The 20,896-nt window shown below is 32.1% G+C and overlaps 1 protein-coding gene across 1 annotated transcript in view; it reads right to left on the reverse strand.

Annotated features, from left to right (window-relative positions):
• The window catches only part of LOC110033731 (ubiquitin-conjugating enzyme E2 36-like), a 28,842-nt gene extending 26,328 nt beyond the window's left edge, over positions 1-2,514 (reverse strand). The window contains exons 1-3 of the mRNA XM_020737792.1: positions 2,390-2,514; positions 2,195-2,222; positions 1,952-2,038 (exon numbers count right to left, since the gene is read on the reverse strand). Of these exons, the coding sequence (XP_020593451.1) occupies positions 1,952-2,038; positions 2,195-2,222; positions 2,390-2,425 (151 nt within the window). The 5' untranslated portion in view covers positions 2,426-2,514. The remainder of the gene's footprint in view (positions 1-1,951; positions 2,039-2,194; positions 2,223-2,389) is intronic.
• Positions 2,515-20,896: the final 18,382 nt, after the last annotated feature.

The following is a 20,896-nucleotide window of genomic DNA, read 5'->3' on the forward strand; positions in this document are numbered from 1 at the left end:
TTTACTACTTTTCACTTATTCCAATAGTTGTATCTCAATTAAAATGATATCACCTATAAAAACATTCACCAAGGAACGTCACCTTGGAAATCCTTCATTAGTATCTTCACAACAAATAAAAAATGATGCAGGATCAAAATAATCTTTGATGCAATCTTACTATAACCAATAACTATTGGGACACTCAACAACTATTTAAAAAACTAATAAGTGCCATATCATATATATTGAAAGCTTCAACATGCCTAGAAATAAAAGTTTTCCACAATGTGTACCAAATCAACCACGTGATACTTGACCATATTTTTTTACAAATAATAACCATACAAAAATCCTTTATTTGCTCTATATATTAATCTATTAATTGTCCAATTAAAAAAATGAACTTCCATAATGAATTTTCTTAACATAACTAAACTAGTTAGCCAAAAATAATGTATTTTTTATAATTTTATGTTCCATTAGTCTCTCTCTCTCTCTCTCTCTCTCTCTTTATCATGCTTACATTTCATGACTCATAAGTTTGATTCAGCCATGATTAACATATCCTTTAAAATATCCTTTATTCTAAAATTTTGGTAACAAAATGCTTCTTATTAAATTAATTGGTATCCTCTTAGACATCATAATTATATTAAATTATTTTTGTTAACCAAACCAGTATGGAATTCCTTATAAATCTTTGGATACATTGTTTGAACCTAAAACCTTCTACTATAAATATTCTATAGAGAAAACTCTACTTCATGTTTTTGGGATCAATCCATCACGTACCGCTTTATTTTACTGAACATTTTTTCCAGAAATAATTGCTTCATTAAAATTATCATTTAATAATATCTCAAAATAACAATTTAATATTTCCCTAATTTCCTCGCCTTTAACCAAGATCTTAATATCTTTGCTTTTAAGTAACTAACTTGATAAAAATAATATATATCATCTCTCACCCTGGATGTTTAATATATCTCATTTTCTTCTTCTTCATTACCAAACATATGACATAATTATTAAAAATTGTAAATTTAGTTTTACTCGCAACCTTTTTTGTAGGGCTTTTAGGTTGTTTATATTCATTATTAACCTCAATAGTATTTGCATTCAGCAACACTTAAAAAATACACAATCTGTTCCTTTAAAATCTTTCATGCCTCTACACTCTAACAGCAAATGTCCTTGCTAACTAACAATATGTTTCTAGAATATCCCAAAACTTCCACAATTTAAGATTTTATCTGACTTTTTAATGGAACCAGATTTTTTATAAAACAAAAGGTTTGGTTAACTACAAAAATTCAATGTACTTAGCATTCATGAATATATATCCTGATAGGCAATGACAGAAGAAATATTTGATTTGATATTTTTATAATTCCACGATTTTCCCTTATACATAATTTTTTATTGAAATATCTTATTCTATGATGAAATCAAGTATACATTATCCCACTGCCATTTTAAGTCCTATTTTATCCCTGCCATGAATCCTTTCATAGCTAATTCCCGCAATGATCATAGCCTAACCTAAAAGTACATAAATATCCATTCATTCAAGTTGCCTTCAATAAAAATTATTTCTTCTTAAGGCGTACATTGTAAAACATAAATAATTCAACTTAACCACTCAACGATAAAAACAATTACGAGGGCAAGAGGATATGATGAATGAGTCATAAACAAGATATTTAACATTATTTCGTATAAAAACAATTAACTGTTCAAAAGCAAAGTTAGCTCTGCAGGAAAAAAGGACTCCAATTCAATCAGAAAAGGAAACGCTGAAACAGATATAGTTCACTTAAGAGCCAAAAAGATTTTAATGAATCTTGGATGATTAATTGCCCGAGTTTACGCTAATAAAGCATATTAGAGAAACCAGAAACAAGTTCGACTAGCATTCCATTACAAAATAAACATACAAGTAATCAATAAAACTGAACCAGTAAGCTACCTTCATATGGAGATTGTGACGGACCAAGGATCATAACATTGAAGTAGCGCATGTTATCCTCCGAGGGCGACGCACTGATCCCTGGAGCTGCAGCATATTGGAAAACCAAAAAACAGAAAAAAGAGGAGAAAAACCATATCTATTAAAATCCATCAACAGCCCTAATAAAGGACTTCAATACCGCCAAAACTACATAAAGCAAGAGGGAAGACAAATAAAAAATAAAAAGGGAAGACAAGTTACCTGGCTCACTAAGGAGACGCTGCGTTTCCTATCAAAATACAAGATCGATGAACCAGGAAACGTCATAATCCGGAAAAAAAGGTGGAAGCAACAAAAGAAACAAAACTAAGTCATAGCAATAGGCAGACGCAGAGTTGCCGGTGTTATGCGCTCAATTACCGGAAGATTTTGTTAGATCGGAAAATATTTTATTACCTTGATGATCCGGCGGGGCAAATTGCTGTTTGCCATCCTTGTTCCTCTGCAAGTGAAGGGTTGAGAGAGAGGGAGAGAGGGGGCAGGAAGGACTCCGGAAGCTTATACGTCGAATAAAACTGCAGATGAATGCAGGCTGACACATTTATTAAAAACAAAAAGAAAAATTGTACATTTACATACATACCAATCAAATTTATATATTTACATATCTAACACCTAAACTTTGCTTGCTACATTTGTATCACTTAAATCTCTCTTATCACGTCAAAAATAACAGTACCTTAACTTTTTTAACAGTGAAATATAATTTTTCATATATAGGTAAGATGGCATATGTGCGGAAATTAATTGGGTGTTAAATATAGAAATACATAAAAATTAAGTGATATATGTAAGCATTCCAAGAATTTGCCTTCAGGAACATTTTGGGATGTGTTCGGCTCACTAAAATTTAATAAAATTATGGCTCATTAGTTTTTTAATTTAATTTTTAAAGTAAGTGATTATACCTTCTAATGATCATTTGATTTATCAAAAAAAGAATCCTAAACAATCTAGACATAATATAATAAAAAATAATACAAAATTCAAATCTCACCGAGTCCATTAAACATCACTTATCCTAACATATGTAGAAGTTATATATCTATTTACAGCTTGATGGGTATGTTAGGATAGGATCTGAATCATTTAATTTAAAATCACAAAAAACCACCAATCAAAAATAAAACCAAAACAAGATTTAGAGAACATTTCGAGGAGTTTGGCATTATAATAATAATTCAACTATAGAAAAATGTCATAAAAGCTAATTTTCATTTTTGGAAGTGGCCTCAACTTTGCCATTGACCATTCCAACCTTATAGATGACAACATGATTAAATTAGACATGGGCTTTAATAACAGGAGCATGATGCCCGATGGTACTATTTTCACTACCATAAAGTTGCAATTTGCAAGAAGATGATTCTAGAATTTAACTTAATTAGGATGCAACATTTGCTTCCTAACTTTAAATAAGAAAATTTTAATGAATGTCCCCCTTTTGGCTCCAATCTCTAGGTCCCTTATGCTTTCCAGGATCTTTCATACATAAGAAAAGAAATTGAATAAGTTTATAGTCTAAAGTCTATTTGATTTATTTGTACCCTTACTATTAAAATTGATTCAACTTTTATTATTACTGCTATCACTAAGACCTAAAATTGTAATAAGAATCATAGAATCAAAAAGAGGCACTAAATAAGAGGAGAGAGAATTAAATTGAGAGATATGGAAGCTACTCAGATTGTTCATGAATAAATAATTCGTGTGATTTCTTAACTATTTAATGATAGCATGTTTTATCCTATCTCTATAGATCAGAGAAAGACGGATGCTTGCAAGATTACCTTCTCATCATCATGAACCTTTGACTATTGTCAACAATAAGACGCTCAAGGGAAAAAACATTTTCTTAGAGTTTTTCTTACTAAAGAATGGTTGATGTGGTCAGTTTGTCTAAAGTAGAAATCTTTAGAAGAACTGAAGTAATGATATTAAAATGTTGAAAGAAAATTTTAAAAAATAATTAATCAAATGTTTGGGTACTAAACCTGTTGTCCCGCAAATCTAAAAAGAGATTTATTTGTAACCAACACCACTAGCTTTGGCAGATTAGTATACCCAAGTTAATACACTGGTTGGAAAAATTATAAGTAAGCCCCAAAAAAAAATCAAATAGGGAGAATAAGATGTTAAATAAGTAAATAAACTCTAGGATAATCTCATGGTAGAGGCACTGGTTGTGTTTGATGCAAAGGAAAATGATTTAATTGTTCATGAGATACTACCTTTTGAGACTAGATGATCATGGTGAAGGGATTATTAATAAATTGATGGTACTTAGAATTTTTTCCTTAGGAAGATGATGCGTCAAACTTAGCACAATGGTTGTAATACTAGCTTAGGCAAATAGTTGAGTTAATATTTAATATAGAGAAAAGTAAAAAAGGGATCATTTCCAATCTAGCTAGAGTTAGATTTTAGTGGCACAACAATATGAAGATTTGGCATTATCATTCTTAGAGAAGTAGCTTATAGTAAAGTATAGGATGTAATAGATCTAAAAGGGCATGAAAGAAAAACATGGGTTAATTTAAATATTTGTTAAGGCGAAATAACTTATTAAAATTTAATTAGAGAAACTCTTACAATATCAACAATAATATAAAATAACAACATCAACCAAAGCTAATTATCAAAATAGAATTTTAAACCACTTTAAATGAAAGAATGAAATAGACTTATTTTTTTAGGATAGAGATAATTTAAAAAATAAAGAGGAATTTGACGAAGAAGGTTTATTTTTAGCTAACAAGGCTTACAAAAATTTAAATGAAATGAATAGTAGTGGTGAACCTAATTTGTGCCCATACCATCACATTCTTCAAAATATGATAGATGAATGCTTCACCTAGAAGGTTTAGCTCAAAAAGAAAATCATAAAGGTAGAGTAATGGTGATTATTAAGAATTATATAGTGGATTCTAGCAAAGATTAATGAATAATATCGCTAGTGAACTCTTTGTTTCGTTAAATATTATCAATTTTAAGAGGGTATGTATATTTATTTATCTAGTACCTCTAAACAATATTTAAGAATATTAAATAGCTTTCCCTTAGTTGCATAATAATGCTTGGAGACCCATCATCTAGGTTATCTACTACTTTATAAAGAAAATAAGAGAAAGAAACCAACCATTAAGCAAGTGGAAGCCAAAGTCCAAAAAGTTCATTGCTAAGAGAAAAAAAATGCAAAAAATAATAATATAGCACTACAAATGATGGTTTAATCCCAACTTATACTTACTTCATATAAATTTTATTTTATTATCTTAGGAATGAATGCCATATTATGTGTATGTCTAATTTATTTATAATATGAATATCATAGATAACTTTAATAACAATAATAATGATAAGAGCAAAAATAATTCTAAAAAAAATTAGATATTTTTAATGAAATTAACAAAGATATCAAATTATTTTCTAATATTGGTGCCACTATCTTTAATGTTTAGGGTATACCTATTATAATTAAGGTCAACCTGTTAGATTCTAAGAGTTTAATAGAAGAGACCTGATACGTTTAAAATATGATGTAGTATTAAATTGTGTTTAATACAAGTTTGTGTTATTTTTATACTTTTTGTGGGTATATGTTGTGTATTTGTGTAATATATAAATATGAAAGAATTATTTAGTAGAAAATAGGATTAGCATGGACTAGCGGCCCAACGCCTACAATAAGCACCTCAATGCCTAAAGCAGCTCATTTTTTGTCTAAAAAACAAAGAGCGGAATACCAAAACGCTAGGGTCCAAGCACCATAATGTTAAACACTACTATCGTTGCACCACTTAAACCAGTGTCATCGTGCTTAACAATTGAGATTAACAAATCAGATCCGTGAAATGTGGCGCCCAAAACCAACATCGTCATGCTTATTGTCAGCGCACCAACGCCTCCTGACTAACACCCCATTTCTTTCCATTGATTTAGAGAATTTTTCACAATTTGTTGATGATTTGGGAAAAAAAGGCTTAACAACTTTATAGAGTCGTTGGGGGAAATGAAAGCACTTGTTTGTATAAAGTCCCTGATATTGTAAAATAGGCTTGGACATTGGAGGAACATTAAGGAAGACTTGGAAGCAACTATGTGTATGCTTTAGTGTATGAATGTCCATTTGTATGAGTGTGAATCAAGAAATAATTTTGTAATGAAGGGAGAATCATCTTAGAGTGAAAGGAGATTCAAACCAGGTGTGATATTTTCTTTATCATTTGTAAGGCTTCGATTTTCTTTCAACGAATCTCATGTATTTTCTATTCAAATGTTTTGGAACTACATTTTTCACTTTATTGGAATGGTATTATGAAATGTTTATTTATCTCATGTAAATTTTCTAAAACTATTATTTGATATTTTGATGTGTTACCCTTTAGGACTTCATTTACTTTGTTGATAGCCACTAGAAAAGTTAAAACGGATTGTGATTTCGGAGAAATGACAGTAGAGATGAAGAAAAATTTGGTTAATATTACCATTAGATGATTGCAACCATATAGAAGAATATGAATCCTGATAGCCTTTTAGAGTTAAGGGTACATACTTTAGTAAATTAGGACTACTTGTAATAATTTTTGAAAATTTAAATCACTTTGAACTAAACTTAAAGTTAGTAAACTAGTAGTTCAATAATTTGAATATTAACTCATTCCTCGTGGGATTGATACATAGACTTAAAATTCATTTTACTAAATAATCAACATGTATAATTACATGATAAAAAGTGCTTCACCACACTGCAAATCAAGCTCTTGGTATCGTTGCTAGGAAACAACATTAATATTTAATTTAAGTTAATAATAATTGAGGATTTGAAATTTAGGTTTAAAAATCATGTCATTTATTATTTTTATTTTATTTATATTATGCAACCACTTATGACAGTGTTAGAGAAGGAATAACATTTGTTAAAGTGATGGGGCAGGGAATCTATTTTTGAACCTATGATAAGTATATTTAGCATGATATTCCTTCTGATCCTTGAATCATTGCTCAATGCTATACTTTAATTGAAGAACATAGATGTCCTATTGTCAATTGAATTATCAATTTGGCTTAATCTCAAAATATTGTCGAATGGGATGAGTTAGCTTACGACAAGGAACCTAGAGGTCTCCCAGAATGGGCTTGCTAAATGCTAGACAACATAAATATAGAAATATCATTATGAGAAGTTTATATATATATATATATATGGCAATCCCTAAGGAATGAAATATTCAACTTACACCACTTTGGGATTTTACCAACCCTACAATAGATGAAATTCATCTTGATATTAATAATCCTAGCATTGAAGCCAACACTTTTCAACACCTTTATTTTGATTTTTATTTTATTTATATTATAAAAGTTGTTATGAATTATGTTTCACTTGTGTAGATTTGTTGTAATTTTTTCTTTAAAAATTAAAAAAAAAACAAGTATGTTATACACTTTTTATGTATATTGTGATATTTTGTGTTATCTGTTGTGATATATATTATTAATGGTTAGTTTAAGGTTACTAGTTAGTCGAATTATGTTTCACTTGTGTAGATTTGTTGTAATTTTTTCTTTAAAAATAAAAAAAAACAAGTATGTTATTCACTTCTTATGTATATTGTGATATTTTGTGTTATCTGTTGTGATATATATTATTAATGGCTAGGTTGTATGTGCATGACTAAATCTATTGAACTAGTCCGAGTTGAACCTAAATTTGAGAAAATTGTCAAAAAAAAATAGAAAATTACATAACTATATAGTAGATGAAATTCATCTTGATATTAATAATGCTATCATTGAAGCCAACACCTTTAAACTCAAAATTGCAATTATTCAAATGGTCCAAAATAAGTAATTTGGAGATTTAGCAACTGAAGACCCAAACCTACATCTAGCTAGTTTCTTAGAGTTATGTGCAACATTTGGATATAACCGTGTATCAAATTATGCTTAGACTTAGCTTGTTCGCATTTTCCTTAGAGATACGACTGAGATGTGGCTTAATTCATAACCTATGTCTATCACAAGTTGGAATGATTTGGCATAGAAATTCCTAGCTAAAACTTTCCTCCATCCAAAACTACAAGGCTTAGTAATTACATTACATCTTTCACCCAGATGGATAGTTAGTCAATATATGAAGCCTGACAAAATTTTTAGGAACTTAATAAATAATGTCCATACCATTCTCTACTTGATTGGTTAATTATACAAATTTTTTTTATAATGGGCTAGTGGGATCATTGAGGTCTATAGTAGATGTTACAGTAGGGGGTCTTTACTGATAAAATCTTTTGAGGAGGCCTACACACTTATAGAAGAGATGAAAAATAATAATTATCAATTGCCTTCTAAGAGATTTAATTGATGTGAATAAAATATGAGTTATTTTTTTGTATGTTAATCTTTGCTTATTGCATATTTTATGATCACATGACACTTAGAAATGTATTTTTGACATGTTGCATAGGTTACAGGGTTTAACCTCTCAGGGAAGAAAAGGAGGCAAATTGGGAGCCAAAGTGGTATAGTTGTCTTCGGGCTCACTTGGACCAGACATGGGGTCCCATCACCTCCTTCTATACCAGAATAAGCCCATGCTAGTTCCACACTCATCTACATTACCAGTTTGTGAAACAGAGTGAGTGGAATACTAGAAAGTGATCCCAACACTCTAGTTCCCATAGGCCAACACCCCCATGCCCTGCGTCTGATAAGGGTTTGTGCACCCACACAGCTTCATCGACAGATCCATGCCCCACTTCTTTGGAATCCAAAACATCCGCATTGGGCTTGGGCACATGTGTCGGCGAGCCCAATATGTAAAATGCAAATTAAGGAAGATTTCTTATTTTTAAAGGAGCTTTGGCTATAAATACATCTCTTAGGATGATGTGAGGTATCTTTTGATGGATGGAGCCTAGAATTTTCTACAGAAAGAGGCCCTAGAGTTTACTCTCCTTCATCCTTGAGGAAGAAAGCTTTTGGGGTGATTTTTTTAATACTTTGAGAGGGAGTTTGTGAGAGAGATGTGTGACTTGTGTGAGAGAAAGATTGCTGAGCAAATTCATTATACAGTGAGGATTGTTGTGGTGTGGAGAGCAAAATCTATGCTTGTAATATTCTACTTTCATGTGTTTGACTTTCTTTAACAATTTTGATGAATCATTTCTCTTTGTTTCATTAAATGTCTCACAGCTAACCTCTTTTATGCTTCTATGATGTAAGATTAGATTGTTTTTCAATGACTCTATGTAAGTGATTTCCTCAGATACATTTTGGGTGATGTCATGCATGTATGTGTTTATGTTAACCTTTTGCAATTAGTTTACTCTTAATTTAGTTAGTTATAATGTTAAAAACACTTATGATCAAGAACTTCTGACCGTCAGCTAGTGGAATAATTAGGTTAACACACGAGAATCTTATGGAATAGGTATATTGCCAGTAAGGTTGTGTATCCTAGATAAGGAATATGAAGAGTCTTGGAAAAGGCTACATAGTTAAGTCCCGCTTACATATTATGGTTTTCAACATACACCAAGAAGAACTCTTTCTCTAGTTGGAAATTATCACATAGGAAAAACCTTATGAGAACCACCAAAACACACTATGCCTGAGTCACGAAAGCACGAGCCTCATCCCCTTTGAAGGACAAAAAAAAACTCACGCTTCTAGTTATTTACTGATCTTGCTCTTTGATTTACTTACTGTTTCACATAGGATTATGCAATTTTATTCATGTAATTGTGATCACATTGAATTTGGATTTTTTGGCTAGTAAATTAAAGACTCACCTTACAGAAATTTTTTTAAACCATTTCCTCGTGGGATTGAGACGTAGACTCAAAAATCTGTATATAATTAACATGTATACTTATGTGCTTGGCTAAATTGCCTCATAATAATTTTTTGGCCATCAAGTTTTTTGCATCGTTGTCGGAAAAAGGCATTAAGAAATATTCAGACTCTGAAAGAATTGTAGTTGAATAGCTGAGAGTCTAGGTTTGATATTTTCTATTTTCTATCCCTATTTTTGCTTTGTGTTTTATTATATTACACTTGCATTGTTGCTTTACATTTTTTTTTACAAGTGCATATATATGTCAAAAAGCAAAAAATAATTAAAAAGCCAAGAAAAACAAAAAACATTCCATTTTTTATTTTTATTTTGCTTGTTGAGTATGTGTTGCTTGTTGAAAGACTTATGTGTCTGTGTTTGAACTTAGCCTTGGATCACTTATTCATCAACATTTAGTGTATGTGTAGGACTTGAGCACCCAGTTTAGTACCCTATGATCCAAAAAAATGAGTGAATCCTTAGAAGACTTAGGAAAGCACAAACACTGTAAGAAAGACCTTTAGAGATGGTCATTTTTAACCCTCAGGATAACACCATAAAGCTTTTTAAGGAATATGCAAACCCATCAGTGGAGGAGATCAATATGGGCATTAATTAACTCATTTAGAGGCAAATACCTTTGAGTTAAGACCTTTCATAATCCAAATGGTACAAACCAACCAGTTTAGGAGATTACCCACATAGGACCATAACATTCACTTAGCAAACTTTCTAGAACTATATGTAATGTTTAGGTATATTGATATCCTTAGTGATGTCATTATACTTAGGTTTTTCTCGTCTCCTTTGAGGGATAAAACTAAGATGCCATTGAACTCCCAAGTTTGAGGATCCCTTATCAATTGGACTAACCTAGCATAAAAGTTCCTGGATAAATTCTTCCCTTCATCTAAAATTATCATGCTTAGGAATGCCATCACCGCATTCACCCAGATAAATGAAGAGTCAATTTATGAGCCTTGGGAGAGGTTTAAGGAGTTGCTTAAAGGTGCCCACAACATGCTGTCTTATCTATTTTTGGTTGAAGGAGTTTCCCGTAAGAAGCTATCGATCACCAAAATCAAAATCTCGTCGCCCGCTTCGGAAGGACGTTTTAATTTACATATATATTTAGTTTTAGAAAAATATGAAATCAAACTGACCCCATATTTTTCATAATTTAAATGAAAGAGCGTTGTACCTCAAATTTACGAAGGATAAACACAAGACTTGAGGATGAGGCTCGATCAAATAAACTAAGGAATATATGACATTTGTTTGGTTTGCGAAACCTTTGTATTTGTAGACAAGTTCCCCTATTTAATATAAAGAATTAAATAGGGTTTATATTAAGCTGAGTTTGGACATGCTTCCTATAAGGGCAAGCCCCTATAGTTAATTACATCTTAAATGATCAAAGTTACCTAAGAAGACTCTTGATAAAAATCAGAAAATACTATCTTCAAGGAGTTTTAAATGGTAGAACTTTTCAATGAGATCGAACGTAGAGGTGTGAAGAGGATTGGTTCAAATTTGAAACATGTTGTTGTAGAGTCCAAAGGAGGAAGAACTAGGGGATGTCATGGATCCAGAGGAGAACCCTAGTGACTTCCTAAGCTATCCTAATGTTTGGCTTCGTTTCTAAGGATAAATATTTATGTGTTTCATGCTGCCAATTTTATTAGTTAGAGCTTATATTCATGTGAAAAAATCTCTCCATGAATTAGCGGGGAAGATGTGAGGGTTTGGGTCGTGACGGACAATAACCTCGAAATCCTAAGACGAGTTAGGGCTTATATTGTATAACAAGACTATACAAAGGCCTAAAAATAAGGTGAGGATTTACGTTGCATAAGCAAGCAACCTCAAAGTCCTATGGATTTGTTTTTTAAGTCTAAGGAAGGAATTTTGATTTAGCTGGGGAAGACAGGTTTTACTATTGAAGATGGTCGTGCTGCCCACCATCCTAACTCCAAGCTCCTCACTGTAACGAGTTTGAGTTTTCTAGTATGTCTCGTTATGATGTCAAATCAGGTGGCCCTATGGTTGAAGTTTGTTAAATTTTATGAGGGCATGTTAAAGTTGATTAAAGCGACACCGATTAAGATTCTATGGTTCTCTCGTTCCGACACCACTATTTTCTATTGGATTCACTCAGTCCAAATGAACTTATGAAACTCAACTTAATGAGTTCCATAATTTTATTTATATCGTGAGAAGCCTCGTTAGCAACCGTAGGTTATCTCCTCTAAGGGATTCCCGATCATTCGATAGAGACATCTTAATTTAGTTGCAATTGTAGTTTTGTGTGAAGTTTGTGATTAAATTTTGAGTTCTTTTATATTTTAAATGTTGTGGAGGTGAATTTTATCTTGGTTGATTTTAGTTTTAGTTTTGGTTTTGATTTTGTGGTTATCCTGATAGTTTTAGTTTTCATGCAGGGTGACATTTTTGTTTAGCATAAAAATTTGTGTAAGCATGAAAGTACAAAAAAGACGACGCTGAAAACTATAAAAGTGTACCTGGCGAGTCTTCTCATTTCATCACCCAAAACTCAAAATGCATGTCAGGGCAATTTATATGAATAAAAAAAGTAAGGTTTTGGTAGTTTTCCTAACCCTAGGTCATATCTTGGTGGGTCCTTAGGAGTTTAATTAAGAATGATTTTGTCAAGCAAAACATATTAAGTTTAGTAGATCTCCGAGGTATCCAACAGATCTAGAGAAAGAAGCAGGTCTGTGCCACTCTCTCGCTGCCAAATTGTCAGTATTTGATAAAAAAGAATTATGTGGCTTAATAATTCATCATGTAAATACCCTTAGTGCACAGTGAGCATTGATATCTCAATTATCCCTAAAAATGATGTTTGTGATTAACTTTTGAGTTGTTTTATTTAAGAATTATGTGGGTGAAGAACCTTAAAGAGACAAGTTTAAGAGACTTAGCCAAATTTTGACTTGGGTTTATAGTGTTTAAAAGATGTTTTAATGATGTTTACTTTTCTAATCCTTATCTAAATGAAAGTTGATTTAACCAAAGTCACTACTAAGCCCTTAAGACTTTGGTGAGTGTCTTAGTCATTGCAAATGAAATTTACTTATAAGTGATAGTGATGATTCATATATTTTTTTTTGTTCATCAAATAGGGGTATTAAATTAGTGAGTTATTAACACCCAAAATCATACCCCTAAATCTAGGATCATTTAATCGGCTAGACTCCCAAATTTATGTAATTTAAGGAAATTGCAAATTTATCCTTTTTTAATTAGGACAAGTGAGCCTAATTTCTACCAGTTAACTCCTTGTGTTTCAAACATCCAAATATGTTAATTAAAATCAAAGATTTCTCATTTCCCTTTCTAAAATTAGGCCTAAATGTTAATTAAGGCTAAATTTCCAAAATTACACATTTGCCCCTAAGGCTCTATCACTTCATAATTCATCAAATTTAATCCAAATGACTTTTGAAATTTTTATCCCACCTCACTCATGGGTCAATTGAGACATCAGAGGAGAAAGTGTGATTTTTTTCAAAATTTAATTTATTTATATAATTATTTTTAATTCAAAAATAGGATTTTTCAAAGAAAATTCCTAACTTAACCAAGGTAAATCCTAATCCCTTGAAATTTTTACTGGAGGTATGCTTAAACTAGAGAAACCATAGAATTAGGCCAGAGAAGCATGAGGACCAAATTTCATGATTTAAGGAATTATATGTGAATTTTAAGAATTATTTTAATTTTTGGAGTGTTTATTAATTGTAAAATATTTTAAATTTGGAAAATTAAGTTTTATATTTTTATGAAATCTCTCTGATGTCAATAGACACAGAGAAAGAAACTTCATATATTTTTTTTTATTTTTCTTTTAATTATTAAAATTATTTTAGTAAAAGAACATTTTTAGTCTTTAAAAATTATTTTAAGCTTCAAAATTCAATATCTTTATTTAGAAAATCAGGAAAAATATTTTAATTATTCCTAAGCGCATAGGAAGAAATTTAGAACATTTTCATGAATTTTATTATCTTTGTGATTTTTATGGATTTTTAATTATTTAAATATTTAAAATAGGCTAAAAATAAAATTTTTATTTTCACTTCAAATTTATTTTTATAAAATTCATCTAATCACAGAGAACTCTGAAAACCAAGTTTTATAATTTTTTAAGTTATATTTTAATTATTAAAAATCATTTTAATGACAAAAATGTTAATTAACTTGAAAAATCAATTTGAGATATAAAATGAACTCCAAATGTTTTGAAATTTTTATGGCGAGTTCTCTGGAGTTATGTTTTTTACAACAGTGGAGCTCAAAAATCAAGTCATTTAAATATTTTTATTTTCCAAAATTAATTACCTTAGTGTTTTAGGGTTGGTGAAGATTAAGTGCATTCTTAATGGCTTAACTCATGAAATTATTTTCATAGGGTCCTCTAGTCATAGTGAACCTTCCAAAATTTTCTTAAAATTTTCTAAGTAACATGTTAATTATCATGATTAATTTATACAAATAATAGACATAAACTTGAAAAAATATGGATCTCTGTCTAGGGACCTCCTCTGATTTTGGAAAAATCAGAGGATGTTCCCTAAGATAGAGGCAACAACATGCTAAAATTTCAAGCCATGGTGATATGCCTATATGCATGGAGAATCAAAACATTGAAATTAGTGTTTAATTAATTAAAAAAAAAATATGCATTATGTGGACTTAAAATTATTTTCACATTTAAAATTATTTTCACATTATAAATTATTTTCACATTATTCTCCTCTGTTCACCGAGCAATAGGGTATTTTTATTTTATTTTTATGATTTTTCTACACCAAGATATGAATTTTTAAATAGGGATCATTTTCTGATTTTTAAAATTCCCTATATATCTATTTAAACGCGCGACACTGACTGGATCCTAGACATCTCCGAAGGCACGCGTGACGCGCTATGGTTGGACACCGTCATCCGCGTAGCTGCTGACTCGGCCCGCGGTTCATGTAAGGAAGTGTTGTCCGGCTCGATCTCCTCCGTCCATCCAATACAAGCGCGATCGGACGGTTCCTGGTCATCGTCCCTGATAGAGTGATCTCGTGACCGTCCACACTAAAACCATAAGATCTCAGCTTAAACTCAACCAAATCACTTATGGTTTGATCCTATGGACTCGTCTAAGTGAGAAGAACATATCCATATGGTAATCATACAATTAAATCAAGCCTAATCAAATGGAGAATCAAAATAGGCTCGAGAGGAAGAGGAGATCAGTACATTGGCTATGAGAAGTGAAGCTTTGATCAGAGGTGCTCGGCATGTTCATTGGGGTCCAAGGAGGGTAGGTATTAAGCCTCTGGCTGTGGTACAAAGCCTAAATAGGAATTCGACCAAAGATTTGGGTGTTAGTCTAGAGCTATGGTAGAGGATCTGTGGAAGGGTGATTTTATGGGGCTTTGGCTTCTTTATTGGTTGTGAAGGTCTGGGTAGAGTTAATTTAATTTTTGTGGAGTTTAGGAGTGTAATGAGCTCTGTCCTGGTTTGACGTAGAGATTCAAGCTCAAAATTAGGGTTCAAAAGTAGGCTCCGGCAAGGGGATTCAGGGCAATGTGGTGGTTGGATTGCACTGGGAGGTCTTAGAGAGTTTGGGGGGCTCTCTCTAAGAAATTTTCAGCTCTACCTCCATGGCCGTGGAGGGGAGCTTTTATAGAAAATGTCTTAAGGCTTGCTGCCATGACCAATTGGGGGGTGAAATGTGCTGCCTAGGTGGGGGGCAGAGGGGCTGCAACATTTAATTTGCATGAGGTGGCCTCAAGATTTGAATTGAGTTTAATCCCATGGGGGTGGCTCTCTGTTTGGCCATTTTCCAGCCACTAGGCCAGCCGGCCATGATAGGGGGAGGTGGCTAGGAGCTCAGGGAACCCAGGGGAATATGTCACAGCAATTTAATGTGTTTAGGCTTTGTTTTGGCAAAAATATCCTAAGCTTAAGCAAATATGGAATGAAATCATTTAATTTAGGGGACCTTTGGTCCATGGATTAGTTTAGGTGGTTTTAAGAGGTTTAGGCTGGCCACTAAGGTTCAACTAATGGTGGTAGAGTCATTAATTTGGTGACTTTGGGTTAGTTAGGTCATCTTTAGTGCATGGGTTCAAGTGATCAAAACTTGGCTTAGGGCTAGGCTAGACATGTAAATTGGCTCAATTGATTGATCAACATTATGTAAAGTATTGTTATGAATACCTTTTGTGAAGAATTGAAATTATTTTGAGTTCAATTGGAGGGTCAATTTGAAGGATTGGTCAATTTGATTCAATTGGAGGGTCAATTTGAAGGATTTTGAAATTTGGTCAATTTGGGCATGTTGGGCTAGACATGGGTCTAGGTTGAGCTAGCATTGGGTTAAGTTAAAATTTAATGGTCCAAATGGTCAAGGGAGATGTTGTGAAGATTTTTCATGAAGGAATAGAGTGGAAATTTTGGGGCTAAGGCCATTTTGGGGCTAAGGCCATGGGGCTAAGGCCATCAATTTGGTGAGATTTTGGGCCATGACCAATTTGGGGCAAATTTGGGGCTTTTTGGACTTAGGTTGAAATCAAATGAAATTGAGTCCTCATCAAGGCTAATTGAGGGTCAAGTTTGATGTATGGGAATATTATGAAGGTTTTTCGACACAAATTGTGGCAAGTTGAGTAGGCCATGAGTTCAATTTGGTGGAACCAAGTCATGAGGCCAAAGTTGGGGTTTTGATCTAAATCAAAATTAGGTTCAAATCATGGACCAATTGGGCTTGGATTTGGTTTATATTAGGCATATGAAAAGAAAATTTGAGTTTATAATTGGAATTGGGGTAAATTGAGACCAATTTGACAAACATTTGAGGTGATTTGGGGAAAGTATGGGCCTTTAAAGGGCAATTTGGGGTTTTTGATGAAAGATGATCAAATTGGCCAAATTGGGCCATGTAAATTGGGTCATGTGGTAGTTGAAAGAAATGAAATTGGAAAGAAAATGAAATTGGAAATATTTAAAAGGTTTTGGGAATTTTTGGGATTTTTTAGAATTTTTGGAATTTTGGGGTAAGGAGGGGTATTTTGGTAATTTCCCAAATTTTGGTGATTTTGGGTAGTTTGGGCATTTTCAAGGTGTTTGAAATGACTTTTGAACCAATTTATGTATTTTGGGTAAATTTGAAAATTTTAGCCAAATTTGGAGTCCCAAGGGTATCTAGGTAATTTGAGGGAGTTTAGGGGAAAATGCTAGGTTGGGTATGTTGGTAGAGTTGGAGTGCCAATCACCGTCAATAAGCCATGAACCAATGGAAACCCTATTTTGGGTCCTCTATGTAGTGGTCTTAGCTAAACTCTAGTCTAGGGCTAGTGGATTTAGGGGACCACTTACATGAGTCTCTTAAAAGTATCAAGGGACCAAAGCCTAGAAGTTTAAGTTTAGGATTGTGAGTGATTATGAGTGCAAGTATGCACTTTAAGCCCTAGACCAACACCCAGGGTCCACCCTAAGGTTCAACAGTCCTAAGGGTGACTGATCTTGAGTTCCCCCATAATGACCCCACCTACTAAGTGCTGAAGGTTATGATCAATATGTGGAACTTCAAGTTGAGTAGAGAAGAGGGTAGAAGTTCTGATGGTGAGGGTTCCTTTTCTAGTTTTCTAAGAATAGTCAATAGGAAAGTCCTATGGCTAGAACTTAGGCTACTAAAGCAGAAAAAACTAAACCACAACCAAAAGTGAGGTCAACACATACCTTGCTTATTATCCAAACTTTTTACAATTTGTCGGCGGTTCTTTATATTGCAATATAAATGCTACCACTGAGGGATATCTGATATCCAAATGCTTTGAAAAGGCATATGAATTGATTGAGAAAATGGCCACCAGTAGTTTCTAATGGCCCTCTGAGCGAGTTACCAAAAAAAAAAGGCTAGTGTGCATGATTCTGATGCTTTGAATATCCGAGCCTCTCATGTAGCCCCCATTTCTAGATAGTTAGACAGCTTTGAGATAAATTCAATGTCAAGATCCCTATTAAGAGAGTAGATGAGTTATGTATTAGTAGGAAATCCTAGTACCACCACCTTAGAGACTCTAAATGTCACAGATAATTGGATGAACAACCTTATTACAACACGTTAAATTGATGAAATGTGTGATGAATTTTTGGCATATTTACCCTTACTTTTTGTATATTTTATAATGGTGTTATGCGTGAGAAATGTATTTTATATGATTTGTGTAGAAAATAGGATGGATGCTATTTTATAATGAATAAGGATGAACTAAAGTGAATTAAGGCAGCTTTTTACCAAGTGCACCCAGACCTTTATTCTAGCGTGCATGCACCGGGACACTGCACTGTCGATTTCCATTTATAATTTGTTGGTTATTTTGAAAATAATTTAATTTAATATGTATATAATTTTAGTTTGAAAAAATTGCATTTTAATTTTGAAAAATGAAACTAGATAGATCTCATTTATTTAATAATTTAAGTAATCGAGCACGACAACATAAGTAATACACTATCCCTAGAGATAGACACACTACTTGGCAATGAACTTGATTATATAAACTAAATAATTTATGAAATTCATTTAGTCAATGGCGCGACCCGCAATTACACAACTATTTAAGTTTCATGGCTTAAAACTTGACCCAGAGTATCGAATAGACCATATTGATTATGTTATAGAATTTAGAGTTTGATTTATAGTTTATGCAGTAGGGGTTCTATGCAAGTGCATATATTGTTCAAGTAATATAAATTTTTTTTTAAAAACGCAGAGTATTGATCCCACGTAAAAGCAAGGTAAGAAATCCCTTAGGCTAAGTTCTAGTCTACTACTATCAGGTTTTAGTTTAGAATTTTTGAAAAGTTTAATTTTCCTAAATTTACAACTTTATTCTAAAATTAAAATTAACTAAATTAAATAAAAACCAAATCTACGTAGGCTAGTTAAATTTTGAAAAGTTCTTATATAATCAAAACCCCTTTTTCTCTTTGCATTGAGATCATAATCAGTGTAATAATCAAATGTTTAGAGGTTTAAATGTAGCATTGTGACAAATAGGAGCAATCCTATTCTTTACTCTCTTCTGAGTGCATAAAGAACATTAGCTAACCAAGATTTAAGTTCCTAAATCTTAGGTTATGTTGGGTAGGTTCTAGCCTGTCACTCTAGATTACACACTGTGCTCTCTTTTTTGGACTAACTTGTCCTTAAGTTCCAAACTCTAGAACAAATTGGTTAAGGTTCTAGCCTGTCACCCTAGAATTACTAATTTACACCCATCAAAACTTATCTCCTTATCTATTTGCACTAAACAATGGGCTACCTTATCATGCACCAGATTAATGTGATTCTTACTAGTTGAGGAATGCATAACCCTCTCAGATCATTGTGAATTCACAATAAGTTTTAGCATACCAATTGATCATAATGATTATGTAAATTAAGTACGAAGTAATGAATCATCACAAGTATGAATAAGAGAAGTCTTAAACAATTCTAATCCTACACATGATTATTTTTTATTGCAAGGAGAAAGAGTAAGGAAAACTACTTACTAAACATAGAGAAAACACATGGATTCTTCATTGCAAATGACATTAAAATCATATAATTATATTGCAATAATTAAAAAAAAAACAAAAAGAGTCTAAAAATTTTATTTATAGAAGATTTATGCCCTCTTTACATAGCAAATAACCATCCCTTACACTTCTCTCCAAAGTCCGAAAAGTCACCAAGACTCTAAAAGACACTTTCCCCCTTACACACACACACACACACACACTTGCCTCTCTCACACTCCTCCCTCTTCTTCAAGAGACACTAAGCCTCATTTAATATAAACTTCAAAATCCCTAAGAGTCACTTCAAATTCCCCTTCAAAATTCATCAAAATACATTGAATTTTGAGAAAAAACCGATTAAGGTGCCTAGGCGCCAGCCTTTTAGAAGCCCTGATTAACTTACTTTTCATATAAGGATCAAGTTTTTGGCGCTGTAGTGGTGTCAACTTCATAAATCCTTACATATCAAAATCGGGATCAAATCTCCACTGTAAAATAATAAAATAATTGTATTACAGGTACTTAAGATTTTGAAATAGTGTATAATACATGATCATAAAAGAGTAAGCTTTCATAATCTAAAGGTTTAGTATCTAACGCTTGCTACAGATACTTCACCTATGATGTCTCTCCTATATTTTCACAGTGATGAGAGAATATCTTAGGTTCAAATAACCCAAAAAATTCCAATAATACATTGAAACATTTGAAGAGGACACAAGAGTTACAATAATTGAGAGATTATAATCATAAAATGTCACGACTTCTAAAACAATAAAATTACATATATTATCCAATGGATGTTATTGCAATTCATTGTAATATATGAATTCTATATCAATCCAACAACTCAATTATCACTTTTTATCACCAATAATATCAACACTGACTCATGTCATATGAAGATATTCTTTGACATTTTCTCTTTTATAATTTCAGAAATATTTGATCAAAACATCTTGAGGTCAAGCTAAAACTGCTCTTTTATTATAAAGTAAACTGCATATGTACTATAAGGTAATAAATCTTATAATAAACAATTATATCATTAAAGAATATTGAATCACTACAATCATGTATTCTTATAATAAGAATTATTAGCTTATCTTCTAACATAGTAATATGTACTCATCCATTGCAATCATTTTGTGCTATCACTTCCTACTTTAATCTCACATTTATTCGAGTCATATATAACCCTTATGATCAAAACTTTAAAAAAAGTAAGTGTTCTCCAATTATTTAATAAAGAAGACCAATGACATATGGATCAACTAGCTTATCCCACCTTGACCACCAGGCTTCTAGTAAAATTTGTAATGGTTCCTTCTCATTTATAACTTTAATTAGTGGTATATATAAAAAAAAAAAAAGTCTTCCACATAATATCTTTGTATTAGTGTAGGGTTAACAATCATATGAAAAAGAAAATAATAATAAAGCATTCGATGTAATTCCCATTAATAACTAAT

This window comes from Phalaenopsis equestris, unplaced genomic scaffold, assembly GCF_001263595.1.
Source record: "Phalaenopsis equestris unplaced genomic scaffold, ASM126359v1 Scaffold001269, whole genome shotgun sequence".
Lineage (NCBI taxonomy): Eukaryota > Viridiplantae > Streptophyta > Magnoliopsida > Asparagales > Orchidaceae > Phalaenopsis > Phalaenopsis equestris.